Here is a 19,367-nt window from a genome sequence, read left to right on the forward strand (position 1 = left end):
AAAGGTCTGATGAGATCAGTGTCTTAAGGATAATAAGCCAAACTAGTTGTGTGGCACAAACAATACTTTTACTTATTGTATCCCCCAAGAAACATATTTACTGCATTTACATTATACACTGACATAACACATGCTGACAAGCGCAGGTGTTTTAATTTCAAAGATGCACTCTCACTGCCCCTGCAGGACTCGGGTCGAGGAAGGCTGCCCTCATACTGGCAGTACAATATGAAAAACCAGCTTGGCAGGCAGCTTCAAGGATCTTCACCTCGTGTCGCATCCATGTCGGCAACCCAATGTGCTGCCCTCTGTCCCAAGACATCCTGCCGCACCTCCACAGCCAGTGCTGCAGATTGTCACAAGTGCTGCAGTTTGAAGTGTGTCTTCAAAAAGGCAGATCCCTGTTCTTCCCTTTCCTGTGTCTTTAGGCATACATAGCGTGTTGTCTAATATATTACTTTTATAAAAGTATGACCGTTATGTAGGAATACTGTGGTACACACAATACAAGTGAGATGGAGGTGATGTTATTCTACACATTAAGAAGTGGTATTGGAATGTAGTGTATCTCACCGCGTGTCAGCAGGCACACAGTGGAGGTGACAACTGGTATGTGTGTCACCTTCATGCTGGAGTGGCTCCGGATGCTGATGGGCCAGGTGCCCAGCATCCATATCCTCAGGCCGTGTTGGGGCTCTCCCGCTAGTCAGTGAGGGATCTCCTCAAATGGCCATAAAAAAGCTGTGACTGGTAACAGTGCTGACTCCTAAATAAATACCATACTGGATAAAATGCAGAGATGGGCACTTACGGTACATCTCTTGATTTATGTTTTAAACATAGAAACATTTTGTAGCAAAACTAATCTGTGGCTACCTAGAGCAAGTGCATCTATGTTTATGTTGCCTGCCTAGTAGCATGATAGAGGGAAATTTGTTGGGGCACAAAGCAGCAACAGCAGCAGCAAGATGCACTTGTGGGCAGCAGAAAGCATACTGCAGCCCATTGTTAGCTTAATGTGCTCTAGGAGTTCAAGCACAGCTACATAAAACAGAGGGAGAAAGAAAATACACACGGGCAGGGAGTGTCTCCTAAAAATGCTCTGGGAATGATGTCTGATTTGCAACTTAGATAAAGGTTTGGAGACCTGTTGCCAGCGATTCACAGCTGACTGCTCATTTAGATGTTATTTTTAAGAGGCAAAAATAGCCCTTTACTAAGATTGTATAGGACAGAGCCCTTCTGTGACACCAGGAGCCAGTCAATGTTGATGGCTGAACAAAGAGAAAATAAATCTATGCCCAGTCTGCCTTCAGTTACCTGCTGGGTTGTGCCAGAGTGTCTTTCATCAGGCCATTATGTTTTGTGAGCTTGTTGGGAAGTCATGGAAAGATCTGAAGTTAGAATGGATCCCTCTGCGATTCACACCGGGCAGTGCCTATTTCAGTAAACTAGAATCTTACACTCAAATGCGTGTTGTCACAACTGCTGAACTTTCAGTGGCTTTTGCCCTTTTACGCAGATGCTTCATCACCAGTAATTAATTTGACCGTTAGGAATTTTTGAGTTCAGCTTTTCTCTGTCTTTGATAGGAGCTGACTTTTCCTATTACTCCTTTAAAACTCTGAAGCTATAAAGACAGCCGAGCACCATCTCAGATTGCACCATCTGTAGTCTGATAAAAGTGATACTGTATCTTCCAGTGTAATGAGGATAACTGCTCCTATTACCTCAGTGGATTGCTACTAGCCAAAAAAGGCAGTAATTGATTTTTTGCAGCCATAATGTAGCTGGCTGTCTCTTTATGCCTTTCAAACCTGTTGGTGACACCAGTAGTCATCAGTCATACTGATAGCACTTATATCATTTACAACATATACAAAATCAGTGGAGCATACTGTCATATGATAAATGCTTTCTCTTAACAAGATAAACTGCTTACATGAGAGTATCAGGAGAATACCACACACCGTATTGGTATATGAAGTCCCCCATCTGTTCTACAGTAGGTGGCTGCTGTACCGTTTATAATGCTCCGCTGGCTGTGCTCATCTAACAAGCACTGCTGAGTGGCAAACCTGTTATCAGGTGTTATCAATTGAATTAATAACATCCATGCTTTTTGTCTGGTCTAGCGTGCTGTGTACCCTTAATGACAACTTGCACTTCTTCTTAAACTGCAAAAGATTATTTAAATCAGATCTAACTGAGCTCTTGTGTCAATACAGATAGTCTATTTTTTGTCAGCCTGTCATCATCCATTTTCGTCATTACCAGAATCGGGAGTTTCACTGTGGCCACTGATGGTACCAATTCTACTTACTTTGTAATCTCGGACTGCAGAAGTGTAACTATCATCATAAAATTCAGCAGCAAGGAGGGCCTGGGCAAATACACTTTTTCTACAGCAGAGCTACAGGGGGAAAGGACACTTTTGACCTCTCTTGAAATCATTGTTTTGGGTGCAAGCGTAGTTTTCTCTCAACCTAGTCCTCAGTGGGACAAGCAGCAGGTGAGTTTGGAAGTCACCAGCCTTCTCAGCAGCTTGCGGTGGGATAGCCCATCAGGCCCACCAATGAAAGAGAGCTGCCTTCCTATTTCTTTCTCTCTTTGAGGCAGTTTGTCAATAGAGGGGCATGGGTAAGGGCACCTGCATGTTATACACGTAGTAACGTCAGAGTTATTTGAAAAAATGGCTAAAGATCTTGGAGGGATGTTGGTGATGTGCTTTGCTGTAGCTAAGATTTCTTCTTCCTCCGCAAAACTCTCCTTGAAGTGTACTTGGAAGTAACTTAACTCAGTGTCCCAGCACTCTCAAGCTCCAGCTGTTTGATGAGAAGGAAAATGCCTCTGTTGCCTAAAGATGAAAATCAGACCGAAATAGGTAAATGCTATCAAAAAAGAGAAGTTCTCTTCTGATTCCTGTCTACATTACACTAGTGTGCGGAGCCTCTTCCATGTGCACAAATAAATGCCAGGCAGGGGTATCCATTCCATTTTAAGTTTATTATGAAAGTGATTTTAACAAAATTTTTATTACATGCTTCATTTTGAGCTTTGACATAGAAATCAAAGCTATTAATATACAGAGGCAAAAGGAAATGTATTTTCTTATAAGGTACATTTACAACAACATTTTCTACTACAAATCTGACGGTATTGTTAAAATATTGGTAAAGCTTAGACCACTGTATTTTATTTTCTAAGTATCAAATTTTGTACAGTTATTCACTATCTTTGCTCTAAACTATCATGGTACATTTCATATGGAAATAGCTGTTTGTACATAATTTACATTCATAATAAAGCTTAGAATTCCCAGCAGCATCTACAAGGGTTTAGTTCAAAATGTCACTTGTGCCCAGTGATTTACACGGAGCAAATTGGTACAGAAACCAGTATTACACACACAGATATTCTCCCCTGAAATCTAGTCTACTAGAAATTCCTGCTTAACAGATGATGGACACAATATACTGAACTTTATGTAGGTGAAACTACCACTGACCTCAGCGGCAGTTTTGCCTAAAAATGCTCTATGATTCCATTCAATACCAGGTTTTATCACTTCCACTGCTACCTAGGTGCACAGATACCATTCCTTTCCTTGTCTCTGTACTATATGTGGGCATATCTTTTGAATTCCCTTTAACTTGTGAATTTTGGCTTGTTTCTTATCCTAAATGACAGAAGAAGAACTAGAAGTACTAACTGTAAAATAGATATCCTTTATACGCTATGAAGATGGTAAGCACTTCGGAATGACACTTGACAGTCAATTCTATGAAAATTAGCAGGTTAAATTGCCCCAGAGAACTCTTCCTATGACACCAGTGAGACTGCCGAAAGAACAGGAGCAGTAATCTGGACGGATGAATCTGACTACTGACCACATCCGCCCCAGTCTCCTAAAGTACCTTTTTAATCATAATGTTGGGTATCTGCTGCTGTCAATGCAAATTAACGTCCTTTCTAAGGTATAAAACATAGAAAACAATATTTACAAAATAATTTTAATTAAAAAAGTAACAAAACCAAACTCTAACAAAGATATTTTCACAATCATTAAAATAAAGTTTAATTAAGCAAAGCCACTTCTTTTTCTAGATATTGAGAAATTCAGCTAAAATTGATTGCAATTGTTTGTATATCTTTAAACTTGTTACCTCCGCTTTCTGAATACAGATGGTTTAAATTATTACATCTAAAGGTACTTCTGTACATTTTACTCTTGTATATTACATATTAATTTTATAGATTAAAAGCTTAGTGATGAAACAGAATAAATAAATGAAATAAAAAAACCTGGAATTGTATATATTCAGATACTTAGATAACAGTTTTTTGACATTAGGAGTTTATTTCCCAGTCTGTTTCTATTCAGATGAAAAACGTTATGATAAGAACGTGAGACTTCTGTCTGAATCCAAGTCTCATAGTGAGGAATAAGTTTATATTACCTTACAGAAATTTCCCTTCTTCCATAAATTCTTATGGGAGACAGAAGTCTTTTTTTTCCCCCCCAAGTGCTTACAACAGTCTCTCGCCCTAGAAAACTATTTAATTAAAGTCTCAAAGTATTGAGAGCCTATAGAACTTCTCCAGTTACTACTATTCCTATCAATCAGTGGTTTCAGACTATGAAAAAAATGCAGCTATTTGAACTCATTACACAGGTACAAGTAACTGCATGTGTTGCTCATTCCCACAATTAGAAAAGGGAAAATCCAGACCCCTGAGGTGGCTGAGAAATTTGCCACTGGATTCTGTTGTTGAAGATTTCACTCCAGCTTCTTTTTTAAGAGCACTCAAAGGTAACTGGAGTCCAGACATGGGAACTGTCACAGAGTGGTTAAGTTCTGCTGGCAAAGACCCGCCAGCAGTTCTTGTATAAAAATCACACCACTAGTTTTGCTCCTGAAGTTCGTAACTTGTTATCCACCAGATTAAAACTGGGTTGTTCGTAGATAAGACTGACCTGATAAATCTGTTGGGCACGCTTACAAAGGGGCATGGGGTGGGGTTTGACTTCCCTCTTTGAATGCTTAATGCATGTAAGCGTGTTTCTTGCTCATGTGGCATCATCCTTGTGTTCTGCTTACAGAGGACCATAAGCGAGCTCTGCTCTTTCAAAACCAGCTGACAACTCAGAATGCGGACTCTCTGAAAACTCTGCAACCAAGCCTGTATTTATTTAAGCTAGTCTAAAACTAAACTTAAACTAAACTAAATCTAGCTTACTAGGCAACCCAGTTTTAAGTAAGCTTACCCTAGGATGAAGCTGATGTGTAGGAAAGATCAGTCTAAATCGTCAGTGGTTATAACACACTGTGATTTAACTTTATTCTATGGGGGAGGCACAACGAGGAAATAAATTTCTTTTGAAAAGAAATGGTCTTTAGCTAAAAATCTAATGTATGATGGAGGAAGGAAGGCAGGGCAAGAAGGCAAGAAAACGGACTGAAAGAAGAATTCAGTGGCTTTCAATCCAGTTTCAGTGAGCTGACTCTTCAGTCAGAATAAACCTTGCTATTGCAGGCAAGATGCAGGCGGCGATCTATCGCATACCAAATCCTGATGCTCCCTGTACTCAAATGGCACACACACAGGCACCTTGCCCACAGCAATCACTAACGAGCACTTCCACAGCACGACTTAGGGCTTGATTAGCAACTTCTGATTGTTGCAGTCTCCTGGACTGCAGCAGGTATGCAGGTGGTGATTTGGTGGCACATGAGAATGTTTAGGGGTGATTCACCACCATCTCACTAAAAATAAGTGCAGTATTTAAAGCAGAAGGAGAGGCTTAAAATAGTTAAGTGCTACAGGTGCAGCTTTTCAGCATACAGGCACCTGCAAATTGAAAATAAAAAGCTCAGTTTGTGATTGGGAATTGGGCAATCACTAATAGACACTTCTTCAGCCTTCCTGTAATAACACATGCACCTATCCTGCATGCAACACGTAATTCCATAAGAACAGATACAGGGCTGTATCTATTGAATATGTTTAAATGGAATATTTCATGTTTAGAGTAAAAGCCAAAATTTTATATTCTGCGATGCATTGATTAATTTCATGAAGCTGGTTTTCTTAAAGGTGGCCATATTTCTCCTTGTATAGTTTTTGATTCCCACATGTGTCTAGGTCTTCTCCACAGAAGAATACATTCCCTGTTGTACTGTTATTGTATAGTAGCAATATGTTCTCTGACTTCTGACAATGAAGACATCCTACCCCTGCATTAACAAATGAAGAGCTGAGCTCACCTTCTGCTGTTTCAGTTTCTGTAACTATGAATCTAGTATCAAAGTCAAAGCATTTTTAACTTTTAGAGCTGATGTAAAAATTCTGTCCTGTTGTACAAATCAGCTGAAATTGGTTCAGAGAGTCCTTATATACCCCTTGTAATTACTTATTTCATTAGAAATCTGTACATCCAAGGGCATTTCTATGGAGAGCTGCAAACACTTGAACCTGACTCATTTTCTAAATACACATGAAGCCCCTATATATTCAGAAGCATTTCACTTTATACTTTTGAAGGCCAAATTATTCTCTTTCTTTTGCTGCTTACAGCAACACGAAGTCTACATTTGCTACAGAAGTCTCTGAGCGCCCTGTCTCAGGTTGTCTGTCAGGATGAACTAGACAAATCCCTGTTTTTGCTTAACGTGGTTGTAAATCACAGCAAGTTGCAACAGAGCTAAATGCAGCCAGTCCCTCTTGTATTCACCTCTCACAGCTGTACCGAGGTCCCATTGACAGTGGTCACAACTGGAACACGTCCCTCTTGCAGTTGCAATCTGGCACGGGATTCCCCATGTAGCTAAGAACCTGCAAAATGTTATGGTGCTGCCAGTAGTTTCTGGACTCGTAAGGCAATTACTTTCAGCCCTGTTCCAGAGTGGAACAAGGTTTGTCCTGCTTAACACCGGTGTTGTACAGTGGTATTACATCCAAACACGTGGGTTGTTAAGCAAAAATTTTAGCAAGGATTTTCCTAAACTCACGGCACAGCATCGGGTCCCAAAGTTTGCTTACTAAAATTTGAAATACTAGAGATCACTGTAAATTGTTCAGCAAACAAGGAAGTTATTTTTCTCCATGTCGTTCATATCTTATTCTTCATATCTTTCAGTAGGATGGCTGCAATCCTGACCCGTTCTAATCATTCTGGATAACCTATCAGACTTCGACATACTGTTTGGCTGAAGTAGTTTTTTAGCTATACACTTATACATGACTGAGTACCTAAAAAGATTTTTGCTTTTTTAAGGTTTAATTTCTTTCTATAAATAACTCCTGTTAAGGAAAAAATACATGTAACTTTTCGTTTCAGGCATGCACTGAATCTAGGACTGATGCTATGTTCTCCTTCGAATGTCCACCTTTAGTAACCCATAATGAATATTTAATAAAAGTAGTTTCAACATCCTCAAAAAAGGTTTAACAGCCTTTAAAAATGACTTTTATGGAGATTTTACATTTTGAAATGAGAGTTAACATATAAATATATATATTAAAGAGAAAGCTTGTCAAAGACCTAAGATCCATGAGTGAAAAATATGAGCTGTTAGACCCTAAGTTGAAACTGTTCAGGCATAGAAAGAAAAAAATTATACTCTTCAACAGGAAAGGAAAGAAGGCAAGCAAAATTAAAAGATGGCTAAGCAGAAAAACTCAACAAAACACTTAAGTTGTCTCATAGAAATGGGATATTCAACCACTTGTAGCCAACAAAAACAACTTTGCAAATTTAAACAGTACTTGGTCAAAGACAAAAAAAAGTGTAAGAAGTTAACCATAACCACCCTTAATGTACGTCTTTGAGAGCATCCAAGGGTATGGTAAACTACAGGGTAGATATGCAAGAAAGATGCAGTGAAGGAAAACTGTATGTTAGTCTTTTTCTGAAAGGATGTGGGTGTGATAGGTAATTTCTCAATATAATAGACTTGTAGGATCAAAAGGGAGAATGATATACAAGTGGAAGGGACTTAAAAGTAAAGAGACTGAAATACTAATAAAAATGTCTACTTTCTCCTTGAAATCAGCTCCTGTGCCAGGAAAAAGCAGGAAACACAGGATTTATCATCATCTTAACCCACCAGTACCTGTCGCTCTGTGATGAAGGCCTGACCATGAGGCTAAGGCGCTCTTGCAGACCATACAGTCTGCAACAGTCCCTGTGGCTGATGGGCACTGCGGTTGCAAACTCGTGATAAAAGGGAGCACCGGGTCTCTGAAGACTGCAGAGCCTGCCCTCCAAGTCATCTAGCTGCGCTGATGAACTGTCCTGTTCACCCCCTCACACCCCTTAGAGTCTGGGCCCGTGACACAGGTATGTTCCCAGCGGTTTAGAGATGGCAGATCCAACAAAAATTCTTCCTTGGTGAGCTCCTCTCATGTGTGTCGTCCTCAGGGGTAACTCTGTTGGTCTGTGTGTGAGAGGTGCCCAAAGAAGACGCAATAGCTGACCCTCAGCAGCTGCATCTTAACGGATGTTATTTTTCCTGGAATAACGTATGTTGAAGGAGATTGTCCCAGAGTAAACCATTATCCTGTATTATAAAACTTCAAAAGGCTTCAGTTTGGTCTTAACGGAAGTGACAAGCACTTGGAGAAGTCATTTAATCATCTAAGCAAAGTTACAAATAGATATGAGTAAAGAGGGTGTGTGGGAGTAGAGATTTAAGCATGAATAATATTTACAGTAACTAAAGATAACATTACTAATGCACCCACAAATAGAAGTATATATTTATATATTTATATATTGTACTTAATTAGATGCTCTATAACGGAAAGAAAAACAGACTACTACTGTTGTTGTTCATTTCTCACCTATCCTACAGTAAATGCCTTCAAAGGGACCAATGGAAATCCAGAGCTAAATCTGTTTCAATGAAGTCACTGACAGTGGCAAACCTCTGAAGACGTTTAGAAGAGGACAGATAAAAACATTAGGACATTAGGGCATGGGACTCAATCTTATGTGATTCATAAACCAAAATTATACATCCATTTCTTTTTTTTTTTCTTTCTTCTTTTTTTCTCTTTTGATTTCTACTGGGACAGAGGTTCCACTAAGCCACGAATGAGAAATAGCAAAATTTAGATTGTTTTGTTTTCTTCTAAAGATTCAAATATAAACTTCAAGTGCAATTCAAAATCCAAATATTATTTATACTACATACTTCTTTCTACAACAGAACTTATCTGCAGGTAGTTTAATCAGATTGGAATAGATTCCTTCTTTGCCTTGATGAAAGTTATTGTGGATGAAAAATAAAAAGCTAGAAAGAATATTTTCTACATAATGTAATTTCAAATGGAAAGTGAAGATACACTAGTGCAGACACAAATTTGGATCTTCAACTAGATGCACTCAAGGATGCACAGGTTTTTTTTCTAGTAAAAATCCCATTCAGAACATTGGCTTTTAAGGATTATAAAACATTATAGGTATTCGTCAATATACAATTGAAAACAAAGACTGCAAAAAAGAGCCTTCAAATTAGCAAATGTTTCTACTATGGAGAAAAGACAATATTTGACAGGAATGCAAAGTAACCAAAAATTGAATACCAGTAGACTATTTGTATGGTCGTAGAAATCTGGAAACTTTTGATCGCAGTAGCTTTATAAATGATCTGGGAAACATCTCCTTTGATTCTTGTGCTGTGTACTTGAAATAGTTTTGTGGGTGTGCCAGCACATCAAAGAGAGCTTTAATCAGTTTCTTGTCCTATGGGAGACAACACATATATTAGATAAAAATAGGGTTTGGATTTAGTGTCTGCACAGCTTTCAAATTTAACGAACAACTACCAGGTTTTTTTTGCAAAACTTGATTCTGGGTAAAGCACTGTGAGGAAACTACTCCGTGTTGCTGTGGAGTTTTATACTGATGAATCTTTCTACTGTGCCGGACATTTTTTTGCAATTAGCATTCCTGGAAGGTCCTGAGCTGAGAGGGTGGCAGCTGGGTTAACCACAAACCAGCTGCAGAAGTTCGGCATTAGAACTGCACGCTGCCTCTGACTGCCCTTCCAGCCTGTTTCATGCTGTTGTCCAGGGCCTTCCCTCCATAAACAAGAGAGAAGGCTGGTCTTAAGTGCTGCTGAGCTCTTTAAGGACCTTCTCCTGTACCTTGGTAAAGTCTTGATTCAGAGGTTCATCTGTGCCTGCGCATGACCGTATACACTGCAGCTGGGACGCGAGCAACCTCAAAGCTCTAGTGAGAGAACACTGGCAGGGCTGGGGCAGGGATGGCCAGGGGAGGTGGCTGTTAATCAGTTCCCGTCCTTCCAAGCCGTACATTTACAAGGCTGAATTTTGCCTTCTGAACAGCCTTTTTTCAGTTTTAATTAGTTAGTCATTACAGATGGCAGCCCACCAGCCTTCCTCCACAATTCTCTCCAATGTGTTGCTTGTGCCTTTGGAAAACCATTTCACGGACACCTTACAATGCTACATTATGGTTGTGTCTTGTTGAGGCAGGACAGTGATTTAGGTAAATACATTTTTTAATGCACAGGAAATTCTAACTTAATGACTCATTTAAACACATGCCAGACCGAGGCTGAAGAAGGCTCTTCAAGCAATAGCTTCTTCATTCTTGGTTAACTAATTTTTCTAGCAGACAATCATGTTAGCATACATTTCATTTAGTTCCTGATTCAGCCAAGGATGTACGCATGTGCTCAGCCCAAGGGAGCTACTGATTTTGTGCTACTCCAAATACCAGCATAAACCTCAGAAGACAGAGAATTTAAGTTGGAGCCACCCTTGCAGTTTAAATATTATGACCCTATCAGGGTAACGAGAACTATCTTGGGCAAATATTTAGTAAAAGTTCTTGGTTAGCCTCAGATAAAGCACCATTTTCTTACCTTTAGAATTTCTTGATGATTTTCTGATGCATATAATCGTCCATCTCGAACAATGTCTTCTATTAGCTGTTGGTAATCCTCTGAAAAATAAAGATCAGTCGAGTGACTTTTTGTGACATCCTTTGGGAGGTTAATAGCCAGACATTAGCTAGACCTTCTCTTCAAGACAGAGCTGAGAAATTTAGCGTCCAGTTAATTGTTCAGTGTCTCTCGAGCTGTTGTAATCTAATCTAGTTTAATCACATTAAAAAATTTGGTATTGCTTTAGACCAGTAATTTTGAATTATCTGTATAAATACTAACTTAGCCCCAGAAAACTACTGCCTCCAGATAATAACGATTTATTATCTGCATCCTAGAGATGAAGAAAGAAGACCAGGGATATCAAATAACTGTCAAAGGTTATATGTGAAGTCAGCAGCACAGCCAGGAACAGATCCTCGTTTTCTGCCCCGAGAACAGCTCTTGTTTTGATTCCTGAATGACCAGCTTAATACAGATTTTCTCATCATTCACAAAATTGCATTGGTGTTTGGAAAAGAGATGGACTAACAGCTGCCAAAGGTATCACAGAAAAGTCTTTGTTTCATCAAAACAGAAATCATCCAAAGTCCAAAATGTACAGTTTCATGCATAATGCATATGACAAGCCAGACTCTCTTAAAATGTGGATTTATGGAAGTGGTTACTGAAAGGGTATTTCTTTTTGCATCATTGTTTTTCCTCTGTCGGACTTGTGATTTTATTAATTTATACTTTTCAAAATTGTGTGAGCTACCAGTAGGACTTGATGAAGGGGCTTCCTAAAATGCACAGCAATTAATGGTATTCTCATTATGCATATGATAAATGCCAATTAAAAGAGTCTTGTTGAATTCAGTGGGATAAGGATTAAGTTTAAAGAATTCTGTGTAATTTGCTGTCCATCCTTACAGTATTAGAAAAAGTAATAAAAATAAAATTAGGTATTATTTCAAAGTCTTTGCAACTGGTTTTAAAGTAATTCACAGGACTAAAAATGAGTTACATCAAGTTTTCCTTCATTCTTCTCTCCCTGTAATCAGCGTAAGAGAGACTCTAAAGGACAATTTTCTGTAATTCAGATATAACACAACGATGGAAAACAATCCCGTTCTCACCATCGTAAGTCACATAGGGGACCTGAAATCCTTTGCCACTGTTTCCTTCATTTGACTTGAACTGAATCCAGAGCTTCCTCGATCTTGAGGTAAATGCAATAGGTCTCTCGTAAGTCTGACATGTTTCGTATGTAGTAATTGAAGTAGGAGAAGCTAGAAAGAAGGTTAAATAAAGAAATGTTCTAAGAAACGTTCTTTATAAAATAACATTTTGCACCGTTCCTGATCTAGAGATCAGGAATGACAAATTGACAAGACACTTCTCAGCTGAAGTATTCCTGCAAGCAGAAGTTTTTTTGTGATAGAAGGGACATAGTCTTTATCTGTTTATTAGGAGAAGTAAGTTTTTCCACAAAGGTAGTGAGAACCCCTCTGTCCCACAGCAAGAAGTTTAAGTATGCAGTGAGGTGCCAGAGATAATTTTTGACATTTATAAAATTACGATCAATATTACTTACTTTGTGTACTACTCTAGCATTGAATTCCAAGGTTCCCATATACTGGGCCCTCATAGGTAAGAACAAGCTGCGCCCCAGGCAGGCGTGGTAACCAGCTCCTTACATGTCCAGTTTTGGGAGTTCATCTGAGAGCAATAAACCACTTTTCAGAATGTAATAGCCTGGTGTAGTGATTCTGACCAAAACAGCATTGCACACCAAGGAGTTAAGGATCCACAAAACAGTTAACCCAGGTACGGCCATGCCCGTGCTGTGCTGCGTGGCCAGCGTGGCCTTCAGGCCAGTGTTGTGCTGCAGGACAACCTCAGCCAGCTCACTGTAACAAGAGGAATTTGCAGGCAGCTCCCACTTGCTACTGGTGATTATGCTACTGTGTGGCCTTGACTTTATCTAAAAGTGCAGCAAGATGTGCTCATGAGCACGTTGTTTTTCTTCGACGGTAAAAATGATACATAGAGTTGTTTCCTCATAAGAAAATCCTGTAATAGCTCAAATGACTGAAAGGGCAAAATCTCTTCTACGGACAGGGTCTGCCCGGCATGCTGTGTGTGGATCAGGGGCCCGTTCAGTGCTCCACTGCCTATTGTTCCCACCATCTAAAGGGATGTGAGATTATCTATACCATTCTCTCCTTATAATGACAGCTCTAATAAATAGCATTTAAAATGATACTTTACAGAGTCTAAGTGCCTTTCTTACTGGGACCATAAAGGACCAGTAATTCCCAATGCAAAATACCTGGTTGTAGGTTTGAAAAGAAAATGTCATTAATCAACACTGAAACAGAGCTAATAGCTGGGAAACACAAAGACCCCCATTTGCCCCTAACATAAGTAACAGATGGAGCGTGCAGGATGTCTTCAAATCATTATGGACGTATCATGAGGCTCCTGTAAGTTGACATGAATTTCAAACAAAAGGAAAAAATAGCTTCTTACCTAGTTCAAAAAACCCACTCCATAGCCACAGCATAATTAGGGAAAATAAGAAGCGTAACCTAAAATCCAAAGTTGCTAGGGCTGATTCAACTTTCACCAGTGTTAGCAAAAAGGGACCTTTTGAATTGAATGGGATTTGGATTGTTGAAGTGCGAAAATGTGGATCTAACTGTAACTCTGGAACTGCCATCATTTTTTTCCACAGTAATGTTAGCAGCTGACCTTACATGAACTATGATAAATATTTGTAAGACCTACTCTTATGATGCCAAACATAGTGATCACAAAGCACGACTCTGAAGAACTCCCTTCGTTTTCCAGTGTTGTTTTGGTACTGTTACTGGTACTGAAGTGGAAGTCAAACTTTTCCGTGATGTGCCTGGCTTTACTCACTGTTGGAACCACGGTTTGGGATTAGAAGGAAAACTGTTTTGTTTTGCTACAGTAAGGGCTTTGCTTTTAAAAAGCTGACCTGGACAGATATAATTTCTTTTCATCTACAGTGAGGAGGTTTCTCGTACTAATCTGATATATAGAGATGACAACACAAGCCCTCAAAGATAAAAAGTTGTGAAAATTGTTTTAGCAAATAAAATACACTGTTTTAACAAGTAAAATACGCTGTTTAAAGCAAACCTCCATATAAACAATTGCCTTTTAGGTCTGGTGCTCCTTGGAAATTTAGCAACAGATCACCACAATCTGGGTGCCTACACAGGACTGAAGAAGGAAGGCATCTGTCTTAACTTCAGTTGTTGTTGAATGTCTTAATAATCAAAGATACAATGCAACCCCCACTCCACATAAAATTGGGAAAATTTGGATTTCTTGAGGGTGTCAGGTGTACCAGCCTGTGCCACTGCACAGATGTAGCAATAACTGCAGCGTATATATACTTGCAAAGGGTAAGTGACAGCCCAAGTTGTACAGATGACAGGAGATAACTCTCCCGATATAACTTAGCACAGATTTGTTGACTTCTAGAGTGGCAGTGATTTATCCCACATGATAATTGGGCCAGACAGAAGCCCATTAACTGCTTTGTGATTCAGCCCAGCCACTTGAATAATTAATATCACTCTGTTAATTGTTATTGGTACAGTGTTCTGTTTTAACTTGCTGTGCCAGTTCATTCAACAATCCTTTTAAAAACACCGGATAGATGAAGACAGTTGTCCCTTCAATATGAACTTTCCACTCAGTCGGTTTGCAATAAATATTTATATAACCCATGCCTGGCAACTTACCACTTTTTCTCATTACTAAAACATCACCGCATTCATCTTCAATTGGGAGGAATATCTCAGGTACTACGATGAGTATTCTCCTCTTTGGGGGTGGATTTATATTCCAAATGCATTCAACGTTAGCTGGGTAGTCTCCAGGATAGTTGGGCGATTCAATGTAGCCAGTATAATCCCCGAGTTCTCCTCCACAGTGCTGGTCTGTGGAAAAACATAAATTAGCATTTGTGTTAGCCGATTAGCTAATTTGAAGTGTTTTTCTAGATCTGTCAAGAGCAAGTCTAAACTCTTCCTTGTGGCTTTAGAAATGCTCACATTCTCCAGCTGCCTCTTTGTTTAGCATGGAAAGCCTTTAAAGGAATACTTGATCTGCAGGGCTGCTTCCACTGATTTGCAAAACTTTCATCTCTGGTGTATAAACTGATTCAACGCTTCATTCAGGCTGCTTTAACATTTGATTAAGAAACGAACACAGGTAAGTAAACATGATGCCATTGTGGAGGTTCTCACACAGTGCTTACCACTGAGACCATGCTGACACGCGGAAGGTATTCTGGCTTAACTTCACTTGGTTTTTAACCCGATTTAGCTGAACGAGTGTGCTGATCCTAACAGCCAACCTTATCTTGATTACAGATCTGCCTTGCTTTAGCTTAGATTAAACCTGTTAATACAGAATCTCCACTGACGGATCAGTTTTACTTTCTGAGTTTTCAAAACTCCTATTGAATTTGGCACAGACGCCTGATCCAGTAAGTTACTTAAGCTTGATCTCTCCAGGCCTACTCACCCACATAAAACTACATATATGTATAAATATTTTCCTTAATCCAAGCCTTCAAATTCCTTACAAATATCTAATTAGAAACGATGAAGGGCTTCAAAGAGACATGGCACATAATCAGAACAAAAACTTACGACAGACTTGCACATGAATAGTTAGTTTAGATGACATTATTATAGAGACATTATCTTAAATTAGCATGCTAGAGATGAAAAAATTCCTTGCCTAAAAGAATCAGTCATTCACAAAAGATCAAATAAAATTGCACTGGAATCCTTGGGGATATTTAAAATGGCAACTGAAGACAGGAGGCAGAGTGCTGCAAAAAAGCCTATGAGAAGATTTCAGTGTCGTGAGCGATAACCTGGCAATTGCAGTACGCACGACCATATCTCCTAGTATTTATAATTATTATAAAACGGCAGTTACTCTGACAGAAGATACGTAGAAGATGATATGTAGAAGAATGGCAGTTACTCTGCTCTCCAGAGACATGGAGGAGTACGCATCACTGCAAGACAACTTACAGGACCTGGGAAACCAGAAGCTCTATAGTTTAACTTGGAGCTGGCACTCGGCCAAATTACATTAAAGCCAAAACAATCATATCCATCAAGTGGTACTTTTCCAGGTTTTTTTCCTCTGTTTTCCCAATTTTCACTCCTCCCTCTGGCAGTAAATATATGCTAACTAGGAAATACAGAACTGAAGTCCAGCCTGACAGATGGAACCTTCAAGTTGCAGTTCAGATCCGAAGATATGCTTCATCTCACAACAAATAAAAACGCAACTTACTTTTGCAGTGCGTAACATTAGTGGAGCCATCAAAATCTGTGCTTGTATTCCCAGGGCAGGTGATGCAGTAGTTTTGACCAAACTCAGGCTGGTATGTTCCCACGGGGCATCGGATACATCTGTGTGTTGTGGAGTTGTAGTAGTGTCCAGGAGAACAATGAACTGTAAGGTATGAGGTGGGTTATTTTCAGAAAGTAGAAATCTTCAGTGCAGAGAGAACTCCCCTCGACCCTGGACATACCTCATGATTCCCATTCTGCAATGTACTTATTCGGCCATAAAAGGCAAAAAAGACACCAGCTCCCTGTTTTTCCTATTCCAAAGGACCTTCTAACTAGAATTATGTTCCAAAGACTAGAGCTAAACCCTTACAAACTAGTAACATGGGCTAAATGTCTCTTACTGCATTTAACGCAGTGGTTTACAATAAGTTTGTAATACATGGAGGCTGATACATATCTGCCTCAACAAGAAAAACACCTTTCACAATAGCAGGAGAGATGTTTCCATTAGTGTCAGTTTGCCAGGGCCAGCATGTTGTTCCAGCAACTAAACCAAAATCCATTTGGGCATTTGGTTCCACTGGAAGTTGACGTTATGGAACGCGCAACGTGTTGCGTGTTTACAGCTTCTGCCTACCCCATTAACAATCAGTCCTTAACTTTGCGTAAGTTCTGCAGTGTTTACTTTTTCTAACTCGGTAAATAAAAATATACAGGATGTGAAGGCTAAAGCATTATCTAATGCAAGTTTGTCTTATTCCTTGCCATGCAGTGGGGCTGCCTCACTTACCAGTTGCAGCACTGACTCCGTACCTGCCCGTGGTAAATTCCAAAGTAAACCATAAAGCCTGTTCAGTCTCCATGACCTCGGAAGATCATTCCCAGTTTACAGATTTCCTGACCATTTAATTTAATCACACACCATGTTTCTAGGTGCAGTGACCACATTTGTTTTGGAGCCTTTCAAAGCCCCTTGGCATTGAAGCTTACAAACAAAAGGGCAAGCAGCAGGAATATGAACTGTGGAAAGATTTGAAATTCACCTTTGGTTTCGCAGTCTTGAAAGGAAACAGCACCTTCATACTTGGTCACAAGCCCACCGCCACAGGGGAAGCAGAGGGTCCTTCCTGGTTCGGGCTGGTATGTACCAAGAGGACAGACTCTACACGGTTTAAAACCATCCGAAGAATAGTGCCCAGGAGAACACTGCCCTAGAAATTGAAAATGATCTTCTATATTAGTGAGCCGACTTTTCTGGACAAAATGTAAAACCCACTAGTAGTTAGCAATCTTTCCGGTAACTTTAACGTATGAAATCAAGCCAGCTGCAGACCAAATTCTAATCTTACCTGCTGATTTTGTATTGTTCCTGTAACTGCTTCCTAAAAACACCACCAGTAAATACAACTAGTTTCTTAATAAGCTCTTTGCTGCCTATGTGTCTGTTTGTTAAGGGCTCTATTAAGATGTTTGAATATTTGTACTTTCACCAATTCTTTAATCTGAGAATTTCAAAGCACTTGTAGGAAAAAGCGCAACTTTGCACCATATCTATGAAGCAAGCAGGTTTTTTTTTTCTTCATATCTCCACTGTATAGATACAGAAACAGTCGATCATAGGATTTACCAGACTGGGTGGGACAAGTCCAGCACCCTGTCTGTGGGAAGAGCTGGCACCGGCAGCTTTTCAAGTAGCTGTGAAAACTAGTGCTTGTCAGAAGCTCTTCTGCCAGAAAATGGTCATTTGTTTAAAGCCAAGCACTTTGTGAGTGAGTCTACTGACAGATAAAAGGTAGTTTCAAAACTTGCTCTCCAGGCAATTTCTGACAGGCGTTTGTTCTTGCTAGCTTGAGTACTTTACTCCTTGACAATCTACCCGAGAATCAGGATGTCAAGTTTTTCAAGATTATGGCATTAATGCGTATCTTCACACCACCCCAGCCTGGGAGACCAGCGCTTTGAGATGTTAGGTGTTCCCTGAGGTTGCCTAATCCCAACACTATGTAATTTTAGCTTCCCTGAGAACTGAACAGCAGGCAGAAACAACTGGCTTGAAAACCTGGAAGTTCTGAGAGCGCTAGGTGGGGCTGGGGTCTCTTAAGAGCCCTAACACTTGCTGGCAAAGGTTGTAGGCAACCAGTATCTTGGGTACCTGGCACTCAGGATGAACTCCTTTTTGACAAAAGCCAAACTCCTGTGGACACCTGTGGGACAAGGATCTCTGGAATTTAGTTGCACTCCCATCCCAGCTGGCTGGAATATGACTGTACAATCTGGCTGTTGTGACACAAACCTCTGAGAAATATTATGACATTATGAAGGCAATTCTGCTATTGTTTTTGTAGCAAAACCGACCCATCTGGTCTGGTCCAGCTGGTCACTGGACTTTAATATGAAGGCAGTTAATGAAAAGTGGATTTGGATCTGGATTTTAGTGTGAAAATTAAGTACTTGTGAAGCACGGCTCACAGACATCCTTTTAGAGAAGCGATGCAGTTGGGTTTCAATACTGCTAAATACCCAATGCTTTCAGCACTCATCTTACCTGTATATAAGAATGAGCTAACTTGCTCCCTTCTTGCCTTCTGTATTGAAATTGCCAACCAAATCGATTTGAGGTGATTTCCCTGAGAAATGCCCCAAACGACTAGGTCTCCTAATTGTGTTTTGGCCTTGTACTGACAGGGATTGCATGTAACTTAAGTATCACAGCACCTTACTCACAGCTACAACACAGAGTTCTACACAATAGGCACTTAAAATCTCTTACGTACTTCTTGTACGTGCCTCACCTGCAGGGGTGAGGATTTCAGTCACAGCTGATTTGTTAGTACACAGGCATTACTGCTTCAGAAGATACGATGCAAAAATACTATTGATTACAGGTGGTGACTACATTTCTAACAAACTCCGTGTTCATCCAAATACACTGTTTCATCACACATGCTGGCACAGTACGTATGGACACACACTGAATTTGACAAAATCTGTGACAGGGAGGTTTATGAAAGTCCAAAGCATATTCCCTCGTGCCACTTTCAGAGAAAGAGAAAAGGGGAGAGTCGAGCAGAAAAACAGACTGTTGTGATCTGACAAGAAACATTTTGAG

The 19,367-nt window shown here is 39.8% G+C and overlaps 1 protein-coding gene across 5 annotated transcripts in view; it reads right to left on the minus strand.

Annotated features, from left to right (window-relative positions):
• Nucleotides 1-3,021: 3,021 nt before the first annotated feature.
• The window catches only part of SCUBE1 (signal peptide, CUB domain and EGF like domain containing 1), a 218,861-nt gene continuing 202,515 nt past the window's right edge, over nt 3,022-19,367 (minus strand). For all 5 annotated transcript variants that reach the window (XM_063354685.1, XM_063354678.1, XM_063354669.1 and 2 more), the window contains 6 exons: nt 17,302-17,469; nt 16,257-16,418; nt 14,681-14,878; nt 12,038-12,190; nt 10,899-10,978; nt 3,022-9,751 (listed from right to left, as the gene is read on the minus strand). In XM_063354685.1, coding sequence (XP_063210755.1) covers nt 9,599-9,751; nt 10,899-10,978; nt 12,038-12,190; nt 14,681-14,878; nt 16,257-16,418; nt 17,302-17,469 — 914 coding nt within the window. In that variant the 3' untranslated portion in view covers nt 3,022-9,598. The remainder of the gene's footprint in view (nt 9,752-10,898; nt 10,979-12,037; nt 12,191-14,680; nt 14,879-16,256; nt 16,419-17,301; nt 17,470-19,367) is intronic.

Source organism: Chroicocephalus ridibundus, chromosome 1 (genome assembly GCF_963924245.1).
Source record: "Chroicocephalus ridibundus chromosome 1, bChrRid1.1, whole genome shotgun sequence".
NCBI lineage: Eukaryota > Metazoa > Chordata > Aves > Charadriiformes > Laridae > Chroicocephalus > Chroicocephalus ridibundus.